This window comes from Rousettus aegyptiacus, unplaced genomic scaffold, assembly GCF_014176215.1.
Source record: "Rousettus aegyptiacus isolate mRouAeg1 unplaced genomic scaffold, mRouAeg1.p scaffold_m13_p_9, whole genome shotgun sequence".
Classification (NCBI taxonomy): Eukaryota; Metazoa; Chordata; class Mammalia; order Chiroptera; family Pteropodidae; genus Rousettus; species Rousettus aegyptiacus.
The window spans coordinates 66840488-66863504 of NW_023416312.1; the positions used below are offsets into that span (position 1 = coordinate 66840488).

Consider the following 23017-nt stretch of genomic DNA (forward strand, 5'->3'; position numbering starts at 1 on the left):
GAATACAATGTGAATTCCCTGGCCTTTGTTCCCTATTTCTAAGCAAGTAAAAAATGATTAACCTCAAAAAGGCCTATTTCCTCTGTAGAGGCGGAGGCAGAGTTGCTCATGCTCAATGTACCTCATTTCTTGAACAGCCCTTGTCTCCCTCTAGTAGAATTCCTACCTCAGAGACTGGGAACAGTGGAAGGTGGTATTTTGCAATAGTCAGGAGCAGAGCTTTTGGACTCACACTCCTTGCATTCAAATATTGACTCCCTCATTGCTAGTTGTATGATATTGGGCCTTGGTTTATTTATCTGTCAATTGGGAATCATAATTGAGTTTACCTCAGGGGGTCACAGTAAGGATTAATTGAGCTGAAAGTAATCATTCAATAAATGTTAGCTATTAACAATTCCCATGGACATAGTGTTTTTTTAAAGATATTGAGATATAGATGAATAGCCCTCTGGGGCTCATAGTTAAACTACATTGTATGTTAAACACATTTTTATGAGGCAGGCTGGAAGCCTATTCACCATTTATAACAGGATATCCACAGAAAAATGTGTTTCAAGTCCCAAATATTCAACTTAGAAGGAAATGTTCAAACCATACTCTATCCTCTTTGTTAAATGAGTCTTTATATCAGTGCTGGAGACTCTCATGATTACTAACACACTTCCATTTAAGTCCCCTGTTTTTTTTAACATCTTAACCTAAACTTTATAAACTGTTATAATGAACTGAAGTCACAAACTGAAGCTTTTTAATTAAATGCTTAGTCCTATTTCAAAACTACCTTAACAAAAATTTATTAGTTACATATGCATTGTTTTGAGGAAAGTGGTAATTTCTAAGATGACTGCTTTAATCTTTTTTAACTGAAGAAATTGTCAATAATGTAATTTAAATTATCTCCTTAACTGGGTAAAGTCGTTTTCTCAGAGTACTTAGATAAATTTAGTTTCTCATTGAGGTCACTGTAAATTGTGATGTTTGTGTGTTATTGCCAACGGATTTGATTTATTAAAAATTCCAGAACATCACAAAATTCTAGGTATATCACAATGAAGAAGGGTACCATATTTTGGCCACAGGTTGTCTTTCTGACATTATAAATAAGGTCAGTAGGTCAAAGACCTATACTGTCTCACCTTAAGAATTAAGCAGACCTTGTTCAATGATGTAGAAGATTAAACAAGAGCACCTTCTCTGTTCAAAGTCAGAGAAGACTAAGGTTATGAACTATGTTTCAAGTTCCAGAGAGCACTTGTTCTTCCCCTTCCTCTGTGGGTGTGCCCAACACAGATTACCATGTTGTAATCATCCTTCTTTTTCAGTCTCCCTTCCTTTTAATGGCATCTGCTTATATACACTGCTTACAGAGCTCTCTTTCTTTTCCCACACTGAGGAGTGGATAGTCAGAAGTTAACATATGTCAGGTCTGTTCAACTCAGAAAAGGTGCTTTTGTCATTCTTTATTTTATTATATGTTTAATAGTTTACTTTAGGCTCTGAGTTTTAATACTGTGTATATCACAGTCTGTTATATTCCTAGCTCAGTTAAATTTATTTATACATTTTGGCTCTCATTTCATTCATCAACAAAACATTTATCGAACACCTATTTTGAGTGAATTGCCATAAAAACTAAAGATCATCAAGACACGGTTCCCACCTTCAGAGTACAGGACAGGAGACCTTTAAAGAGTAACAGTATTCACCATACAGCATGAAAATAGGTGTATGGACAAAGAGCTGTAGTAACTGAAAGGAGGAAATGGCTAACTCTTTCTGCAGGGTGACCAACTATCCCAGTTTGACTGGTATTGAGGGACACAGGACCTAAGACTTATGACGGTCCCCAGAAAACCAAAGTAGTTAATCAACATATGTTTCTGGGAGAGAAGGAGAAGGCTGTAAAAAGAAAGTGCCATTTGAAATACATCTTACAGGACAAGTAGAAGTTCACCAGGCACTTAAGGGAAATAGGAATATCATTTTAGGCAGATATGAAAAAGGGTTTCTTATTGTGGGAATGATGAACAAATTGATGTAAATAGTATGTGAGCTCTAGCAAATATGTGCATGTGTGAGGGGGTGGGGGAAGAAGGGCTCCAGGGTGAGAAAAAAACAGATAAGGACTGGAAAGGTGGGCAGGTGCCAAGTCATGGAGGAACTTATATGGCATACTAAGGAATTTTACAATGTCCTGTGGACTAGTGTTTTTCAAATGATTACAGTGACTCCTTAGTTGAAATGAAACTTTGCTTGGAATCATAAATAAATAGAGGAAAAAATATTTCTCTGATAGAAAGAGATATGCATGGTCGCAGAGTCCTAAAATCTCTACACCTTTCTCCCTCTCCTACCTCTTATCCCTCTTAGCTGCACTCAAGGGGAATTTTGGGAAATCCAGATTGAAAACCATATCATTGGAGCAATTTTTTTAAACAGAAAAATGGATAGCATGATGAGATCTCTGATGGGATAAATTGTTAAGGAGGATGGACTGAAGAATAAAAGACTGAAGAATAAAAAGGCTTGAGTCAAGAAAACCAATTAGGAGGCTATTGTAACAGTCTGAGAGAAGCTCAAATTTAAGCAGATAATAGCAGTACAGAGAAGTGGATGAGTGTGATTTCTAGAAGTTGCATTAATAGAAGCCAGTTGATAGATTATAATAAGGATTGAGGGAAGGGAAGGTAGCTGGATGAGGGAGAAGAACTCAAGGATGATTCTTGGGTTTCTTAAGAAGCAACCAACTATAAAGGAAATCTCTAATCTAATTTCTAATAGCCAGCTCACTTTGAGTTTTCACTAATTCAAATAAAACCAAAATGTGATCACTCATGCCTAGATATATTTTCTTTAATATTTATTCATCTAAGATTTAACTTTGCTAGTAAAATCCTTTTTGCTGTGATTGTTCTATTAGCTAAAATTGTATTTTTCTCTCATTAGCAAGGCCTTGGGGAGCAATTTTACATTATAAAGATAGTACCCAGCTGACTCAAAAGGTGTGTTCTAAAAGTTCATTTTTAAGTTAATATTTGAAACACAGAGTGCATTTTCCCAAAGAAGTGACATTATGTATAGTGAGTAGGTCCTCAGGTCAGTCCACGAAATCTAGTTTAGCCCATAATATAAACTTAAAGTGTGGATTTTTGCAACAGAAATTAGTTGGAAATAATAATGTTGCAATTAAAATGAAAATAATAGTTGAAAAAGAAATCATCTGAGTTTTTGTTTCCTCAAGGGGTAGTATTTTCATGAAGTATTACTTGATGAAAAGAAAGTTTAAACCTAGGAAGACAAAGAGAAATAGATAAGGATTGTTGTATAAATTGGACAGCACAGGCTCTTAAATTTAATTTTTACTTTATTTATTTTTAATGGCAACATTGGTTAACAAATTCCCTTAAGATTCAGCTGTACACTTTAACAGTAAGTCATATATATATATATATATATATATATATATATATATATATATATAGTGTATTCACCACCCATATTTAGGTTTCTTTCTGTCACCACATATTGTACTCGCTTTACCCCATCTACCTCCCCCCTCCCCCATCCCCCATACACTCTGGTAACCACTAGTCTATTCTCCATGTCCATGAGTCTCTATTTGTTTGTCCTGTTCATTTGTTGCTTTTAGGATTATATCCCACATATAAGTGATATCATGTGATTTTCAACTTTTTCTGTCTGGCTTATTTCGCTTAGCATGATTATCTCAAGGTCCAACCATGTTGTTGAAAATGGCAGTATTTCATCTCTTCTTATGGCTCAGTAATATTCCATTGTATATATGTACCACAACTTCTTTATCCAATCATTTATCGTAGGACAATTTGGTTGCTTCCATGTCCTGGCCACTGTGAATAATGCTGCTATGAACATCGGTGTGAAAATATCTTTTCGGATATAGGTTTTCAAGTCTTTGGAGTAAATAACCAGTAGAGGGATTGATGGATTATATATGGTAGATAAATTCTTAGTTTTTTGAGGAACCTCCATACTGTTTTCCATAGTGGCTGTACCAATTTGCAATCTGACCAACAATGTATGAAGTTTCCTTTTTCTGCACATCCTCTGCAACATTTGTTATTACTAATTCTGTTGAATATAGCTATTCGAACAGGTGTGAGGTGGTATCTCATTATGGTTTTCATTTGCATTTTCCTAATAGCTAGCGATGTTGAGCACCTTTTCATATATTTGTGGGCCATTTGTATGTCCTCTAGGGAGAAGTGTCTGTTCGGGTCCTCTGCTTATTCTTTGATTGGATCGTTTGCTTTTTGTTCTTACTAAGTTGTATGAGTTCTTTGTATATTTTGGAAATTAGACCCTTATCAGAGGCGTTGCTTGCAAATATATTTTCCCATTTGGATGGTTGTCTCTTTACCTTGTTGATGGTTTCTTTTGCTCTACAGAAGCTTTTTTAGCTTGATGTAGCCCCTTAATTTATTTTTACTTTAACTTCCCTTGCCTTTGAGGTCAAATTCATAAAATTCTTTTTAAGTCCAAGGTCCTTCAGTTTCGTTCCTATGTCTTCTTCCATATATTTTATAGTTTTAGGTCTTATAGTAAAGGTCTTTAATCCATTATAAGTTAATTTTGGTGTGTGGTGATAGACAACACTCTAGTTTCATTCTTTTGCAAGTGGATTTCCAATTTTCCCAGCACCATTTATTGAAGAGGCTTTCCTTTTTCCACTGTCTGTTTTTGGCTTTGTTTGTCAAAAATTATTTGCCCGTATAAATATGCGTTTACTTCTGGACTCTCAATTCTGTTCCACTGGTCCATGTGTCTGTTTTGCTGCCAATACCACGCCATTTTGACTATTGTCGCTTTATAGTATAATTTGAGTTGGGCAGAATGATGCTTCAGTCTCATTTTTCTCAGGTTGGCTTTGGCAATTTGGGGTGTTTTGTGTTTCCATAAGAATCTGATGATTTTTTGTTCTTTTTCTTTAAAAAGAGCTGATGGGATTTTGATGAGGATTACATTAAATTCCTATAATGCTTTAGGTAATAAGGTCATTTCAACAATGTTGATTTTTCCAATCCAAGAACGCGGATTTCTTTCCATTACTTTGTATCTTTTTCGATATCTTTTGATAAGATATTATAATTTTGATATCTTTTGATAAGATATTATAGTTTTCATCATGGAATGCTATGGATTTTGAACATTGATTTTGTATGCATAAAATTTACTGTATTTGTTTATTCTTTCTAATAGTGTTCTTTTGGAGTCATTAGTGTTTTCTATATAGAGAATCTTGTCATCTGCAAATAGTGACAGTTTGACTTCTTCATTTCCTATTTGGATGCCTTTTACATCTTTCTTTTCCCAATTGCACTTGCTAGGACCTCCCATGTTATACTGAATAACAGTGGTGATAGTGGACAGCCTTGCCTTGTTCCTGTTCTTAGAGGGCAAGTTTTTAGTTTTTCATCATTCAGTATAATGTTGGCTGAAGGTCTGTCATATATGGCCTTTATTATGTTAAGGTACTTTCCTTCCATACTGATTTTGTTCTGTGTTTTGACCATAAATGGATGTTGTATGTTGTCGAAGGCTTTTTCTGCATCTATTGATATGATCATATGATTCTTATTCTTTGATTTTTTTATGTGGTGTATCACATTAATCCATTAGCATATGTTGAATCATCCCTGTACCCTTGGGTTGAAGCTCACTTGATCATGGTATATAATCTTTTAAATATGTTGCTGTATTCGATTCTCTAGTGTCTTATTAAGGATTTTTGCATCTGTGTTCATGAGGGACATTGGTCTATAGTTTTTTGTTTTGTTTTGTTTTATCTTAACCAACTTTTGGTATAAGGGTAATATTGGCCTCATAAAATGAGTTGGGAAGTATTGCCTTCTCCTCTATGTTTTGGAAGAGTTTGAGGAGAATACATATTAAATCTTCTTTGATGTTTGGTGAAGCCATCTGGTCCTGGACTGACTATATGGTAGGTTTTTGATGATTGTTTCAATTTCCATACTTCTATTCGGTCTATTTAGATTTTCTCGTTCTTCTTGACTCAGTCCCGGAAGGTTGTACCTAAGTACTGGTCTATTTCTTTTAGCATATTAAGTTGGTGTTATATAATTTTTCACAGTATTATTGTATGATCCTTTGTATTTCTGCAGAGACCATAATAATCTCCCCTTTCATCCCTAATTTTGTTTATTTGTGTCCTTTCTCTTTTTACTTTAGTGAATCTAGCCAACGGTTTGTCAATTTTATTAACCTTCTCAGAAAAATCAGCGCTTTGTTGTATTTATTTTTTTGTTGCTTTGTTTTCAATTTTGTTTATTTCTGCTCTAACTTTTTATTTTGTTCCTTCTGCTGACTTTAGGCTTCATTTATTCTTTTCTAGTTTTTAAAGATGAAGTGTAAGGTTGTTTACTAGGGCTCATTCTTATTTTTGGAGATAGACCTGTATTATGAGGGCTTTTGCCATGTCCCAAAAGTGTTGATATGTTGTACCATCATTATCATTCATTTCTATGTATCTCGTGATCTCTCTTTTTATTTCTTCTCTGACCCAAATATTCTTCGGTAGTATGTTGTTTAATCTACATGTATTTGTGATTCTTCATGCTTCCTTTTAACAGTCGATCTCCAGCTTCGAAGCATTATGATCAGAGAACATGGTTAGTATGATTTCAACCCTCTTATATTTGTTGAAGCTATCTCTGTGTCTCTGAATGTGGTCAGTCCTCAAGAATGCTCCATGTGCACTCAAGAAGAATGTATAAGCAGCTGATTTGGGATAAAAAGCTCTGTAAATGTCAATTATGTCCAGTTGGTCTAATATGTCATTTAAGGACATTATTTGCTTGTTGATTTTCTGTTTGGATGATCTGTCCATATCCAACAGTGATAGTGTTTAGCCCTGTTTCTCCCTTTATTTCTGTTAGTAATTGTTTTTCTCTGAATGCCATTTGCTTGACATATTATTTTCCACTCTTTCAGTGTGAGTCTATATTAGCCTTTGGAATTGAGATGTATCTCCTGGAGGCAGTACATGGATGGGTTTTGTTTTTTGATTCATTCTTCAATGTTGTGCCTTTTTATTGGTGAGTCCAGTCCATTTACATTTAGGGTGCTTGCTGAAATATGAGGTCTTCTTATCGCCATTTGATCTTTTGCTTTTTGGTAGCTCGATGTTTCCATTGCTTCCTTGTCTTTGTGATTCTGTTTTCTTTATTTGTTTAGCTTTTATAGGTTTTCCCTCTGGTTCTTGTTTTACGTTATATACTTCAGTTCTGAATCTTCTCTGTGTGGTTACCATTACGAATATGTAAAGGGTAGTTATATAAATTCACAGTCGTTCTTTTTCTTCTGCATGTGCCTTATCTCCATTCCTTTTTGCGAATTTAGATCTTTGAATCCTCCCCTTTTCAGTCATTGTTGTCTCAATTTGTCCCTATGTAAGCTGAACGTTCATTACTATCTTGCTATAGCAAATCTCTTCTTATTTTTTAAGCTTATAATGCCCTGTTCTTAGTAAGGGTTACACTCCTCTGCTTCTATCAGCCTGCTAGTCACCTTACTCCTAATTATGTATTTTTTCTTGTCATTTTGTTTTAGGTGAGCTGACCCCTTTCAGTATTTCCTGCAATGCAGGCCTCGTAGTGGAGAATTCCCGCAATTTTTGTATGTCTGGAAAGGTCTTTATTTCTCCCTCATATCTGAAGGAGAGCTTAGCTGGATACATTATTCTTGGCTGGTACTTCCTTTCATTTAGTAGTTTGAGTACTTGATTCCACTCCTTTCTGGCTTATAAGGATTGTGCTGAGAAGTTAGACGATAATCTAATGGGTTTTCTTTTATAGGTTACCATCTTCTTTTCCCTGAGAGTTCTGTCTTTGTTGTCCGTAAAGGCCTTTTTGGGTTGAGATAATTGAGTGTTCTGTTGACTTCTTGAATTCCAAGCTCCAGCTCATTCCTTAGATTTTGGAAATTCTCATCAACTATTTGTCTCAAAATGCTTTCTAATCCCTGCTCCTTTTCCTCCACTTCAAGAATGCCCATTATTCATACGTTTCCTCTCCTGATGCCGTCAGCTAGTTCTTGTATTTCTCTTTCAGTATTTTTCATTCTTTGGTTTCTCTCTTCTTCCTTCTGTTGTATTTCTAGATTTCTGTCTTCGATATCACTGATCCTTTCCTCCACTTGGTCGACTCTATTTCTCAAGCTTGTTTTTTTTTTTTTTCATATTTCCCCTCTTTCAGTGTATTCGTTATTTCCAGAAGTTCTATTCTGTTCTTTTTGAGGGTTTCAGTCTTCTTGCTAAAAAACTCATTCTCTTCATCTAGTTGTTTTATCAGTTCCTGAAATTGTCGATATGATTTGTTTCAGATTTCATTGATTTTTTTCAGAAGTACCATCCTGGATTTTCTGTCACTTAAGCCACATATTTCTATGTCTATAAGTTTATTTTCTGGAGAGTTTTTTCTTTCTTTCTGAGATGCCTTGTTGCCTTGGTTTTTCATGGTGTTTAATGGACCATTTCTCCACCTGGACGTTAATAGAAGTGTATTCTGCCTTTTTTTTCCCCAGAAAAATGGTTTATTATATGATGGTCTCTCTTTATTTGTTGCAAAAATGGCATTTTTCTTTTGGTTTCCAGTATGTGGTGTCTAAGCTTCTTGTATCCCTGCTTTATATAAACCTTAATAATGACTTTTTTTCTTATAGATGTTTAAACATGCTTGCTACCCTCTGTCTCATTCCCTGTCAATGTTAGCAACAGTATCAGTGGTGTTAGTTCAGATTCCCCTGGGGCTTCACAGTGTTCAGTATTGGAGGATATGGTGGGAGGAGACCTTTGGGTTTTTCGAAGAGGGCTGCAGCTCAGCCTCATATTTTGCAACCTTTGCTGGTAAAAATCAACTATTGTTTCTATACCGGTCCCCACTTTTCTGCTTTCTGCTCTGTGACTAGGCACTACCACCAACAGCGTGGAGCTCACAGCTCTTCCAGGCAGGGCTGTTCAGGAAACTTGCCACACCTTCTCCTCTCCCCTTCCTCCTACAGGGAGCTCCAGCTGCAAGAGGCAGCTTCTTTATTTCTCCCAGTCCACCACCTGACTTCCAGGGGTTCTGATCTGTGGTAGCTCTTATTCTCACATCACATGCTCACATGTGCTGGTGTGCAGTTTGAGTGGTTTTTTTTTTTTTGCTGAGTTTTAGATGTTCAGCTTATTGTTTCAAGGGGAGAGCTCTGAGGACATCTCTCACTCTGCTATGTTTCTGATGTCACTCTAAATTTATTTTTTAAATAATGTTTTTGGAGGATTTTAAAAATTATTTAAGCAAATTATTGTAGAAACTTTGGGAAATTAAAAAAGATGTTTTAAAAATTAAGTCACCAATAATCCTACCATTCAGAGAGAACCACTATTAACATATTAGTGTGTTTCCTTTCACCATTTTTTTTAGTACATACATTTTTTAGTCATTCCAACTATATTAACTATAGTACATCCACATGGTAAACTATTAAAATGATATTTTTGAAGACTTTTTAAGAACATCATACAATAGTTGTTATAGTATTGAGTAAAAGGAAGCCTTGCATTTGATACCTAGATTGAGGACGAGGGTGTGTAAACAGATCAGCAATATTCAGTCAGGCAGGAGTCATCTGTTAGGATTCCAGCCAAGACCTCCCCCTGCACCATCAGTCCCACCTCCCAAGAAAAACCACAAGCATTATTTTTGTAGAAATACAGAAAAGGACATTTGCACTCTTTGAAGTGCTATAGAGGTTAGCACCGGCTCCTTATTACTTCTGATTCTCTCTTAAATGACACGACTTTCTTTTCCCTAGCTGCACTATCAGTAGCACCATTCAGTCTTTACAACTATGATCAAAGTCATTTTTTAAATTCATAGATGGAATGTAAAGAGGGACATGTGTTTTTCTAAGGTAATTAGGCATGGATTGAAGAAAGGCGAGAAGACTTGGGTAGAGATGTATGTGTACTTATGGGGAACAAGACTGTATAGAGTAGAGTATATCGAGCTAAGAATAGTGAAAGGAAAGTTAGAAAATGAAACTGTATAACATGCAAATAGACTGAGGCAGAGTAGAAAGAGAGAAAAGAGATATGTTTGTTTAGGACTGGGCTTTGCTACAGAGCAGGGAAAATAAAATGAAGGGCCAAGAGTGTGGAGGAATTGTGGCCAGCTGAAATAAAAGGTTTTTGGGAGGAGGCAGCAAATATAATTTGCAACAACCAATTTTTTTTAATAAGAAAACTAAAATGATTTGTGAGGACAGATGCTTCAAATGCTAATTATCCGAAAATCTAAAAATATTATTCGAACCTATCTGCTGAGATTGTACACTATTTGATTTTAGCCCAATCATTGATTTCTTAAGAGCAGTATATGCATTCCTTTTCCATATTATCTCCTTTTAGTCAAGGCTATATTTGCCACTGACTTATATTTTGGCATGGAAGTCTGAATATCTGCCAAGGAATTGAAAATTAGAAAAGAGAGGTGAGAGAAAGGAAGGTGTTTGGAGGAGGGTGTATTTACATGTGGGTTTTTTTAAAAATGTGATGGGAAAATAAAAACATAAAGGTTCATCTCACTTATAGAAACATGTAGCATTGTAATTCTCACTTATCACTATGCAAGAGAATCCCCCTCTATGGGATTTTGTGGCTGTCATATTTGGTGTATTTATGATGGAGAGATTCTGAGTTATTAAGTGGGCAAAAATGTTGGCTATAAATTGGATTCTCTTGGAGAGCTTAAGAAATAACAATGCATGGGTTCTACCCCCAGAAATTTTTACTTAATTGGTCTTGGCTGAGAAGTGGAAACTGGGAATCTTTTAAGTCTCCCCAGGGGATTCTAGGACTCTCTAGTTTAGCCTAGCCCATTGCTTAATTCCCTGGGTATATTAAGCCAGTTCTCAAAGTGTGCTCCTGGAACCAGTTAACTTCAGCATCAAAAGGGCACTTGTCAGAATGCAAATTCTTGGACCTCCCTCAAGATGTACTGAATCAGAGATTCTGGTGGTGACCTCTAGGTGATTCTAATGCATGCTTTAGGTTGACAGCCACTGATTAAACTTTCCTAACACTTTCTAAAGTGCATCCATGGAGTTTACTGGAAAGAAGGAGAGATGCCCTCACTAGCTGATGAAAACTAGCCTGGGAAAGGACTTTGACAGAAATATTTTAATAATACTATTAAGAGCCATGGTGGGGAAAGGGGAAAAGGGATGATGATTTGTTGCAAAGCCAAGCAAGTTCAGGAGGTAGCATGTCTTCATTAAAGTTAGAGGGTTGGTCAAATAGGAAGGTATAACCTTTGTGGCAGTACATGCAGGAAAACTCCTACTTGTCCTTCAAGACCCTGTTCAAATGCCAACCTCCTCTGTGAAGCTATCTCTGGTGATCTCTGGTATAAATTGTTTTATCCTCATATGTATTTAGCACTGGCTATGTTCCTCGATTAGGTCTCACTGTATTATAGCTCTCTATGTCTCTATCCCTCACTAAATTGTGATCTTTGAAAGCAGTACATTCCCTTATTCATCTTTGGATCTCTAATGTGTAACACAATACCTGTACGTACTTAATGCTTTAGAATTGTTTACTTAGAGAAAGCATGAGGAATGCCAGCTTTTTGGCTGTGAAGAGCCTTTAATGATGGGCTTTGTGAATTAATTGTGATCTTGAGTCTTGAAGGCTAGGGCCCTTGATTTTATCAGTATACTGTAAGTAGATTTCTCTCAGCAGTGGCCTTACATATCAGTGATTTCAGAGATATAATAGCAACTTATTATTTTACAGTAGGATACAAAACTGTCAGGTTCCAAGACTACTAATGTCAATGTTTCTAATATTTTCTGTTATTATAGGTAGATCTTCATTGGAAATCTAATTAAAATATACAGGGATATATCTGCCACCATACAAAAGGACTTGAGTCCTTGGACCCCACAGGGTACCTTTCATCCAGGCACTGACATCTTCTGGTTCTTTGTACTTCTACAATTCTATAATGTACTCTGTTCATGCCGGGGCTGCTCACAAATATTCTTTAAACAAGATAAATACTTAGTAAATTACAATCACCTTTGCAACAGTGCCTTCCATAGGTTATGCGTTTTTAGTCTTGAAGAGAATTGGGTGTACATGTATTCCCAAAATCTTTAGAGTCACAGATTTACAGGCGACACTTGGTTTCATTTCTTAGGTGGGTAATCACACATTCATTATAGTATATGGAGTTTTACTGGCTTAACCCTCAGAGAAAAACCTTATAACCTTATTTCCAAGGTTTTTTGGGGTGGGGCATCTCACTGTCACCTGAGTTGCTGCCAAGAGTAATAATTTTTAAATGTTATAGAAACTTTGAAGTTTTTGTCAGTGTCATTCTCTAATACCGAATTTTTAAGACCCAGGGTATAAACCAGAAGAAACTGGATTTGTGCCTTCTGTGCCAACTCATAATCCTAATATGGATGTAGTGATTAGATTTTTCTATCTTTGTCTATAGGCATTATATCTGATAGCTACTAATGGAACTCCAGAGCTCCAGAATCCTGAGAGACTGTCAGCTGTATTCCGTGACTTTTTAAATTGCTGTCTTGAGATGGACGTGGATAGGCGAGGATCTGCCAAGGAGCTTTTGCAGGTGAAAATAAAATAAGACAATTACAAAAAGAGAGCCATTATATTGAGCTTTTCTATCTCATTGTGTGACAGCAAGAGAGCTCTGTCAAGAGATGTATAATGAGAGTTATGCTATAACCATGTGATTTTAGACCACAGGCACATAAGTATAGGCATGCATCTGATACGTGATTAATTGGCATGCTGCCTTTCTTCTGAGAAATTGGCAGTTTAATCTATGAATCTCTTTTGTTCTTCCTGGAGTCTTATTTTGCAAGGAAAAAAGAAAACAATGTGAACCTCTGGTGTTGCTGTTTTCTAAACTTTACTTGTGCCCCTGGATGTTGTATGCAGGTGCTCTTGGCCGGAGGTAATTCTCTACATAACTATGCAATTATTTCCATGGCATTTGCTACTCTAATGCTTTACTGATCAAAGCCCCTTTGCTTGTGATGCCAAATGGCAGGCACCTGCTTGCCTGGGTGAGTACCATCCAGTGGTGAGTGCCTCTGTAACCATTTGTCCTTTTCATGGCTCTCAGGGATTATATATATATGATGATAATTAGTACCTATTCTGTACCAAATTCTTTATACACATCTCATTTAATTCTTACAACAACTCTATAGGGTAGATGTTATTATCTCATGTACAAATGTAGAAATTGAGGCTCACACAGTTGCTGAGTGGCAAAACTGAGATTTGAGCCCTGGCTTGTCTGGCTTTCCACCACACAAACACACAAACGAATTTAGAGCAAAAGATGTATAGGCATATCTCAGAGATATTGGGGGTTTGGTTCTAGACCACTGCAATAAAGTAAGTATAGCAATGGCAATAAAGTGAAACATAATTATTTTCGGTGGAAGATTTTACCTTCAATTTGTAAAAAATGCGACATCCATGAAGCTCGATAAAACAAAGCACAATAAAACAAGGTATGCCTATATTTATATTGAAAAAGTAACATATGCCCAAGATTACACATAGAGGTTCACTGCTGGGGACTGTTCCTCAGGGACATATATCAAGCCCTGTAAAATCCAAGAATAGTGACGGCTTGGTCTCTCTGTGACTTTGAACACATAATCCAGTTAAACAAAAAGTGCAACACTTGGTTATTAACCACAGATTCAGTCAGTTTTAGGCCACAAAATAAATCTGTTCCCATTGTGTCTGAACTCCCTCTAGCCACACCCCAGCAAAAAATATCTCACTACAAATCAAATCACACCTGGAATAAACCGATTTGGAGCAATTAAGGAGGCTATACCTTCTCTTTTCTGCTACCCGTGAGCATTTTACAGGATATCATAAGACCCTAAAATTTCAAATCTGGAGTGGCCCTTTATTAACCCTCTAATTAATCTGGTCTCAAATTAGATGAAGACCCCAAACATTTGAATGTTTCACTTCCACATCTTTTCACCCCTTTTACTGCCTCACACTCACATCCTGATACATATTCTGAGGATAAATGAAAATATAGATTCTCTTAATGTAGTATATAGTTACATAGATAATTGAATCAATTATCTAGTAAGTTAATTCCCCAATAGTAGTTTTATGCGAACCAGTCATATAACTGATGGAAGACTATATTGAATAGCTGCATCTTTACTTTTTAAATTTTTAGCAATAACCTATATATCACCTTATGTCTATAAACATTCTCTGACTTTAACCTATTTAGCCCATTTTCTAGGCTAGAAAGGAGAGAGATGCATGGCATTTGCTCCACTGGAAGACCCAAGGAAAGACACAAGTCTTGAGTATTTGTGTACCCTTTTGAATGTCCTAAGTTAATTCTCTGTCCATAATTGATATCTATTGAACAACTCCTATTTGCAAGGCTTAAGTGCAGTGGGTGATACAAACCACTTAAAGGCATGATTCCTCCTCTCCAGAAGTTCACAATCTCCTTGAGTACATGAAAAAAAAAAAGCTAATCCAGTTTGTTTAGCAACTCATTCAAGCCAAGTGACAATTCAAACAATAAAGCTATGATGATCAGAAAATGGTTATCAGAAAATGTCTGCAAACGGGAAGGAGTTCTGCTGGGCCTTGAAAGATAGATCAGTTTTAGATAGGTTGAAGAAAAGGGAAGAAGGAATTTCTGATGGAAGAGCTATAGTATAACCAAATGCATAAGCAAAGTTTAAGGAAACAAAATAGAAAGTGTAGCTGAAGTAAAGAGTTCAAGTAAGGAAGCTGCAGGATATAGGACCATAAAGGGCTTTAAACACCAGACTAAAGAGTCGAGGCTATAGGCAGTAGGAAAATACTGAAGATATCTGAGGGAAACACATGATGAAAGCTTATTTAGGGAGATTAATCCAGTGGTATGCAATAAGAGTTAGCAACAGGAAAAAATGGAGGCAGGAAGATCAATGAGGAGTTAGTTGGTGTTATAGTTCATGGTTAAAGTTGATTAGGCCTGAGCTAGGGAAGGCAAGAGGTTGTTATAAGAGGCACTGAGAAAAAATAATTGGTAGCTGATTCATGTGGAACATAAGGGAGAGGAAGATAACAGTGACTCCAAGATATCAAACCACTAATAGCATTCAGTAAAAGCCAAAGTGACAGAGGATCACACAGTGGCTAACATGTCTTTGCCTCTATGTAGTTTGCAATGAACTATAACTTACTTTACTTCATTTAACCATTGTAATAAGCAGAGGAGAGGATTAAACCTAGGTGCACTGACTTCAAAGCTCCTGTGCTTTAACATATGTTTTTAAATGTTGAATTCAGGGTGACAGAAGGACATTTAAAAGGAAATATCCAGCAGGCAATTGGAGAAATAGGACCAGAATTCAGGAAAGAGAGCAGGTCACACAATATAGATTTGAGAGTCACCCCCATGAGGCTGATGGGAGGGTGAAACCATGAAAGGAGATGGGCTCTTAAAGGAATTAAATTAGGACAAGATGATGACAAGAGCTAAGTTTTGGTCTGTGGGAGGTGGGAAGAGGAAGTGAAACCAGGGAGGAAGAAGGAGAAGGGTTAGTCAGTGAGCATGCAAGCAAGCGTGTGGAAGAAAACCAAGAAAGTAGAATACCACAGGCCCCAAAAGAGGAAAACATTTAAAAGAAGGAAGGGATATTCACTTGTATCAAGTACTGCAGAGGAGCCAAAAGAGAAATGATGGAGATACAAATATTGGATTTAGTTGTTAGGAAGCCATTGGTTTCAGCATCAAGGTTAAACAAAGACATTTTTTAAGCATGAAAGCTTCTCCAGATAAAATCAGCAGTTTAAGAAAATCAGAAAGTCAGACTTTTGTAAACACAGTGAGATTTTACAAGACCCTGACTGAGTTTTCAGAGGATTTCATGACACTGAAGGACAAAAATATCTGAAGAACAAAAGCCGACACTGTTTTTAATAAAATGGTGTTTATTTGGATGCTCAAAATGCATTTTAATGAAAAAAACTGCTTGAAAATGCAAAGTAATATACATGTTGAAAGAAGGAATTCCAGTAATCTCTCTTTTTTTCTTTTTTAGCATCCATTTTTAAAATTAGCCAAGCCTCTCTCCAGCCTGACTCCTCTGATTATCGCTGCAAAAGAAGCAATTAAGAATAGCAGCCGCTAGGACTGCAAGCCTTACCCCACACCATCTCCCTCATGAGTAAGACTGAAATAAAACTCTGCTGCAGGAAACATGGAAGAAAAGACAGTAAAATTGGGTGGAGGTCTTTAGCTTTCAAACGAATAGAAACTTCTTATAAGCCTTTTTCCTACTCCCTCAGATTATGTAATTTATTTGTAAGCCTGAACCGCAGCCCAAACAGGGCAGCAATGTCGAAGTGGCCATGAGTGGTCACTTCCACCGTGAAGCGAAAGAGCCAGTAGTGAATCCCCTCATTTTGTGCATTCACTTTGAAGAAAAAGGTTTCTCAAAGGTGCACACCTCCTCTTCATAGTGTTGTGTTTGTTTTTAAGTTAGAGAGTAGTCCCTCTTGCATTCGAACCTCCTTCAAAAATCCTTACCCAATGTGATGTTTTTCACTTTCATTGTCATTAGATGTCCAGCAAAAAGAAGTGAAAACATTTTTTAAAAATAAAGCGAAACACACACACACACGCACACACACACACACACACCAAAAAAAAATGAAACAAATAATAATAAAAAAACAACCCAGAGCAAGTACTATGTGAACATGTGGAAGTCCATGCCCTAATAGAGTTGCAATTTTTTATTCTTCTTCTATAGTGGTGGCTTGGTTTTTGTACCTGTTTTTCTGCATTTGCATTGGAAAAGGTTTCTTTTAAGACATTTTCCAAAAGCAGAGAGCAATATGTGTGTTCAGGAAAGGCTTTAAAAACTGTGTATCTAAATAATACTCAAATGGTGAAATCCTATCACATCTTCATAATGATGCTTAATAGGTGGTTGATTTATCATTTATATAAATCAGCTTGTTCTTTTTCATGATACTTGAAGAAGGACACATCAAAACTGTGGCACTCCTGTTGGGTGAGTCCAGGACCTGAACTTAGGAAATCCTTATAGGAGAAATGATACTTAAACAAAGATGCAACTTTCTCTGATAGCCAAAAGGAAAACAAGATAAGTATCCTTGTTGGGAAAGTAAGTAAACAAAGATTGAAAAAAAACCTAATTTATCCTTTCTTGTGCTTGTGGAACATACGTACTGTAAAATAGGCACATTGGGAGGAAATAGACCCAGTAACCAACATTTGCTTATGACAAAAATCATTTATTTGACCATTTATAACATTTTAAAAATTTCAAAAAGATCTGGAGAACAAAGATATTGTAAGCGTTCAACTCTGGAAGAAATGGGAGGTCAGTGAAAACTGTGTCCCAACCAACATTTGGCTTTAAGTACTTGTTCCCATTTTCCCTATATGTCACCAATTTTGTTTCAGGATATTATGTTCATACCTGGTTTGGGGGGCTTTTGAATTTTGGAAACATGTTCATAAAGATCTGGAAGTTCTCCAGTGAAAATAATTAGCATCCTCAGTCTTCTATCACTAGAAATAAAAGTCCAACTGAATTCCTTTTGTGGCTTGGAGAAAATATGAAAATTTGACTATTATTTCACCATGTATCTATTTATTAAAAATTCAACAGTTGGCATTTCCTGAATTTTCTGAGAGTAGAAAAATATCTGGAGGGTGTCAGCATAGAAAAGGACATGCTTCTCTTTTGAATGTATTGTCAAATTTTATAAAATCTGCAAAGTTGTTTCTCTAAGTCTTTGAAAAACTAACAATTTGTGTTGTAGAAGGCTTCTCAATTTGTAGTATATCAAGAATCTGAATATAACCAATCTACATTCAGCAAGATTTCCTATTTTCTTATAGTTTTCTTTGACTATAAAATTTGAGAGAGGCTTTAACGACCCTCCCCACCCCCGCCCCCAGAAATGTCCACAGTGGGATAAAACAACAAATGTAAAAAGAAAGTCAAATGGTAACATTAATTTAAGGCATACCACATTATACTTTGTAAAAAGATGTCTGGGCCTGAGATTTTTTAATGCCACTCTGTTCTAATGAGAGAAAAGGTGGAGGGCTTAATTTTTATTTCATAAGATTTTAAATTAATGGGTTTTTAAACATTTTTTATTCTTAGTGCCAGATAATTCAGTGAAATAATACCTGGGATGCAAATAGAATCCAGTACATTGATAATTATGCCCTGCCAATAGAGAGAGCCCCAACCCTAGTTGGGAATTCCTAGTCATCAATTAGCATCCCTTATATGTCATAAAGACCTTTTTTTGGTGAGGGAAGACCTTGGAGTTGTGATCCTTCAGATCACTGTAGGCAGATAAATTGCTGCTCTTTTATGCTTGCAATTCAGCACATTAACTTTGAGGAGCCAGGTACTTCTTTATCACATCCCATTGTACCAAAACTTTATGATACTATATCTCAGTAGGCTTTACTCCTACAAATTTATATCTATGTAAATTTTAAATGAGAACAGTTTCTAAAGACCCTTCCCTGTGTTGAGAGTTATGTATATTTCTAATAAGTATTAAAGAGAAGCTGTTTCTCCTGTCAAAATGATGCTGAAAGATTCACACTTGTTACACTTGAACAACTTGGACTTCAGGTGGTTAATAGTATATTCCCTTTCCCTGGATTTTTAAAAGCTCATGTGACATAGGTGAGTCTATCCAGATCTTTAAAGTTGCTAGTCTGCCCTGACATAATGAGGGCACATCATCAAGTGTTGTTTCCAAAATGTCCTGAGATAAGACTAGGGCAGTGGGAAAGTCAGGGAAGGGTGAGAAGCACAGTAGAGATTATTTATATAAGAAAGAAAAGAACATTAATGTTGTAGCAAGGATCCAGTGCGTTGTCATAATCCTATGAGGTTTTTTGGATGACACAGTCTCCTCAAATCAGTCACTATGTTGGGTAATGACTTCGTTCTTGCTGATCTCGTCTACGTGTCATTGTAAATATTTGTGTGCCCATGTTCCATTTTGGCTACTGGATGGCCGAGTCATGTAAGAAGATTTAACTCAAGTATTTATTTTTTAATTGTGTTATTCAGATTTCTTTCAGGCTTGTGAATTGCACCCATTTTTTGAGTTTAATCACCTGATCCTCACATCTATCCTCCTCCTGTGAAGCACATTCCATTGCTAAAAGAAAAAGAAATATGAAATTGCTTCTTGTCATCTGTATAACTGTTTTGATAGTTTGAGATGTTTGTCTACAAAGGATATTTCTCAGCTCAAAGATTATGTAAATAATTATATTCCTTTGCTCGATGGGTTGTTTATTTCTAATGAGGCTGCCAGTTCTCAGAGAGATTCTCAGAGAAAATCTATAAAATCACTTTTAAATAACATATACAGGGATTACAACTATGTAGAAATAAGTGTGCATATGGACAAAGACTGGGAACAGAGATAAATGAAATTAGTTGTGTTAGGGTGGTGGGATTATGTTAATTTTTTTCTTTTTACAATATTGTTATAATATTGCTTTATGATAAGTAAACATCAGAAAGGGGACTATAGAAAAGACGCTAGAAGCAGATGCCTTCTGGCCAGAGCCCAGAGCATGCAGGGCACAGATAACTGCTAGTTACAATTATTCTATAGGCTTTATATTTGCCTGGGTGCTGTGATTGGCACATGCTTGGGTATGGCACGTGCTTTCTTAGGGGACTACTACCTATAAGTTAAAGCTAGGGAGATGTCGCTGTGAGAACTCCAAACACATCATTCTGCTTTAAAACTAGCTGCCCTCTGCTTTGGTAAGCATCAACATTTGTTTTGGCTGCTTTAGATTGGATAGGTGATGTTCAATTAGCCCTTTTGATAATGCCTGTTTCAGGTATCACCTTTTTAGATCATTTTAGCAGTTTTAGTTTGATTTTTGGAATAGAAGATAAAATCTCCAACTTCCACCATCTCCTTCTCTGACAGGATATTATATCATTCAGGTAGGATTCTTCTTTTAATGACCGGTAGGCAAGTCCTATTGACTTCAATAAGTTATTATGATTTGCAATTCAAAGCTAACTATGAAAATATTAAGACAAATTTTTATAACTTTTTTTGCCTATTGGCATTCAGTCACAGTCCTGTTAGCTTTGGCTTGAGGTAGCCTCTATATATTTTCTGTATTGCCTGACTATAAGTTGTATGCAGTAATTGTCATTATTAAGGAGAAAAGGGAGACTATCCACCAAAAGAGGAATTTCCTTTTAATTCACCAAAGAAATTTTAGGTGAGGACTTTTATAATGAGGTAGTGGCTTCAGATGTTACTCAATTTCACCATGTGCAGACCTTGTACTTAGAGAACCCACAGGCTTTTCATTGACCATTCTCAGCCTAAAAATACTTATGGGAGTCTTAACCCTGCCATCCCCAGTTGAACCTCATGGTCCATTTCGGACCTCCTAGCAGTTAATATTCAGTTAAATAAAGGCATGGCCATTGCTGCAAGCTTCTCCCAGTCTCTGAGCTAGAGGACTGAATTTCGGCATTTGTGAATTGATAGTCTAAATAGGCCTGAGATTTTGAGCGAACTTAACACACAATTCTGAATACATATTTGCATGTGGATTGAGAAGGAAATAAATGGGATTGTGGAAATAATGGAAATATTTTTCCTAAGAAAGTATTTTTTCTTAAGAGGTTTGTTTCTGATGCAATTTTTTGTTCATTAGCTTTCATTTTTTCACTCCTTTTATGATCCCATACTCCTTTAGTAACAATATGAATATAACCCAACTCCTCGTGCACTGAGAATGTAATGTCTATTTAATATTAAACAATATTTAACTGAATCTGCAAATGCAGGAACTGAGATATCATCTCCATGAGCACACTTCTGTGTACAAGTATACTATAATACTACAAATAGAATTTACTGCCATGTAATATAGTCAAACTTGCAAGATAAACTTAAAGAAGAAGCTGGTTAGTGCCATCAGAGTCTACTTTGGAAACTGCCATCAAGTAAATGCTATCCCATAATACCAACAGTAAGGCAGGTACCATGTTCACCTGATTTAGTACCTAAGAGGAAATCAACAGCAGTTATAGAGAATCAGTCAGATGTAGCGGAAGGAATATTAACTCAAGAGTAAGGAGACCTAATACAGGCTATATTACTAATTTACTGTGTGACCCTGTTCAAGTCACTTAACCTTTTCATGGCTGTTTCCTCATCTGTAAAATAAAAGTATTAGACTGGACTAGATGATCCCCAAGTTCTTTCCAAAAGCTCTAACATCGAGGTATTATAAGTTGCCTTTGCAAATTCAACCTGTTAAAGCCATGGAAAATATCACATGCTTAAGCCTGTGTCTCTTATGTTTTAGTTCAACAATAGCACTATATAAGATGATTAAAAAAAAAAACTCAAGCAAACGAAGTTAATAATACTAGGGAATGTTGATAAAACTTGTGGTGACCTTCCAATCCTTTCACAGTTTTGTTTTTGTTTTAATGTTCTTTTTTTCAGTGGATCATTCCCAGTTTTCATTTTCCATATACTCTGTATGTAAAGTCTGGTTTTCATTAAGCCATAGCCAGTATTTGCTACTAGAACAGAAATACACTGTCACACTTGCTAGAATAGAACTATACTTGAGCCTCTTCTTTCCTATGAAGCAGTGCTGGGCTTTATAGACTTTACTTAATAAGAGTACAAAATGGTAGAACCCATGTATTTTAATGGTTGGGACTACTAAGAGTGGACCTAAGCACTTGAAGGTTACAGAGAGCAAAATTAGAAATAAGTAATTACATGCTGTTAGTATTAAGGAATGTTGGCAAATCCACTTGTCACGAAACAAAAATAGCATTTCTGATGACAATTCCCTCAGTAATTGGCCAGTTATATGAGCATGCTGCTGGAAGGAGGGTAAACTGGAAGTTAGTTAGTGGATAGTCCCAATGCCCTGCCTACAGCAGAGTTCCAACCAGCCCTGAGTACAAAATTCAAGTTCAGTGTGTGTGCTGTGTGTGGTGTGCTTTATGGACCACATATATTATATTCATTAGTGATAAGACCTTTCACAGAATACTATAACCATTAGTGGGTTGAGTTTTAAATCTCAGTACATTAGCAAGAAGGAGCCAGATCACAGGGTACTGATGTCTACTGGGATTATACTCATACTATCCAGACAAAGCAAGTTATGGAGGATCTACACATTTTCATTGTTTATCAAATTGTATCTCATTTGGCTGTGCATTACTTTTGTTAAAATGTGCTATCTGTAAACTCATGTGTAGTGAAATTCTTCTGTAACTTTGGATTAAAGGTATTTATGATCTTTTTATTTGTTTGATTTTTAAGTGAGTTATTTCTTTTGTAGACCTGCTGATGGTATGGTTCCATCCTTCTGACCTCAGCATTTAATCTTTTTATGGACTTTTGTTTCCAATATTGTTATTTTCAATTGTGGTTGAAGCAATAGAAAATTGAAATATGGATTGTGCATGACTGTGTCTTGAGTGTAATAATATTGCAGTTTGAAACTTGGATCTAAAGTATTGCAAATAAAAATGATAAATATAAATGAGCTTGTACTTCTCTCTTCTGTTACCTTTCCTCCCACCCCCTTGATATTAGCCATTTTGCCTACTTCACAAGTTGGAGTGCAGCACTCCCAGGTATTGCAGCAGTAAAATACCCAGCCTTGTGAGCAATATGAGAAATGTCTTGCAGAATCTGCAACTAAATAACTCAGATTCAGAGTTTCTCTCTGGTTTTTTCATGGGATTACTCAGAGAGGCAAATGTATATATTCAATGTAGGGCAAAAGCCTGACAGATTCAAGAGGTAGATAAAGGACAACTGCCAAAGGAAATCCTATGTAAAAATATTTTT

General features: G+C 36.2%; 1 protein-coding gene across 20 annotated transcripts in view; it reads left to right on the top strand.

The window, feature by feature from the left end:
* PAK3 (p21 (RAC1) activated kinase 3) overlaps nucleotides 1-22706 on the top strand; it is a 281213-nt gene extending 258507 nt beyond the window's left edge. For 19 of the 20 annotated variants that reach the window (XM_036226636.1, XM_036226629.1, XM_036226631.1 and 16 more), the window contains 2 exons: nucleotides 12549-12686; nucleotides 16174-22706. In XM_036226636.1, coding sequence (XP_036082529.1) covers nucleotides 12549-12686; nucleotides 16174-16263 — 228 coding nt within the window. In that variant the 3' untranslated portion in view covers nucleotides 16264-22706. Of the gene's footprint in view, nucleotides 1-12548; nucleotides 12687-13018; nucleotides 13147-16173 lie in introns of all 20 variants that reach the window. The other variant, XR_004952810.1, reaches the window with a different exon arrangement.
* The last annotated feature ends 311 nt before the right edge of the window (nucleotides 22707-23017 follow it).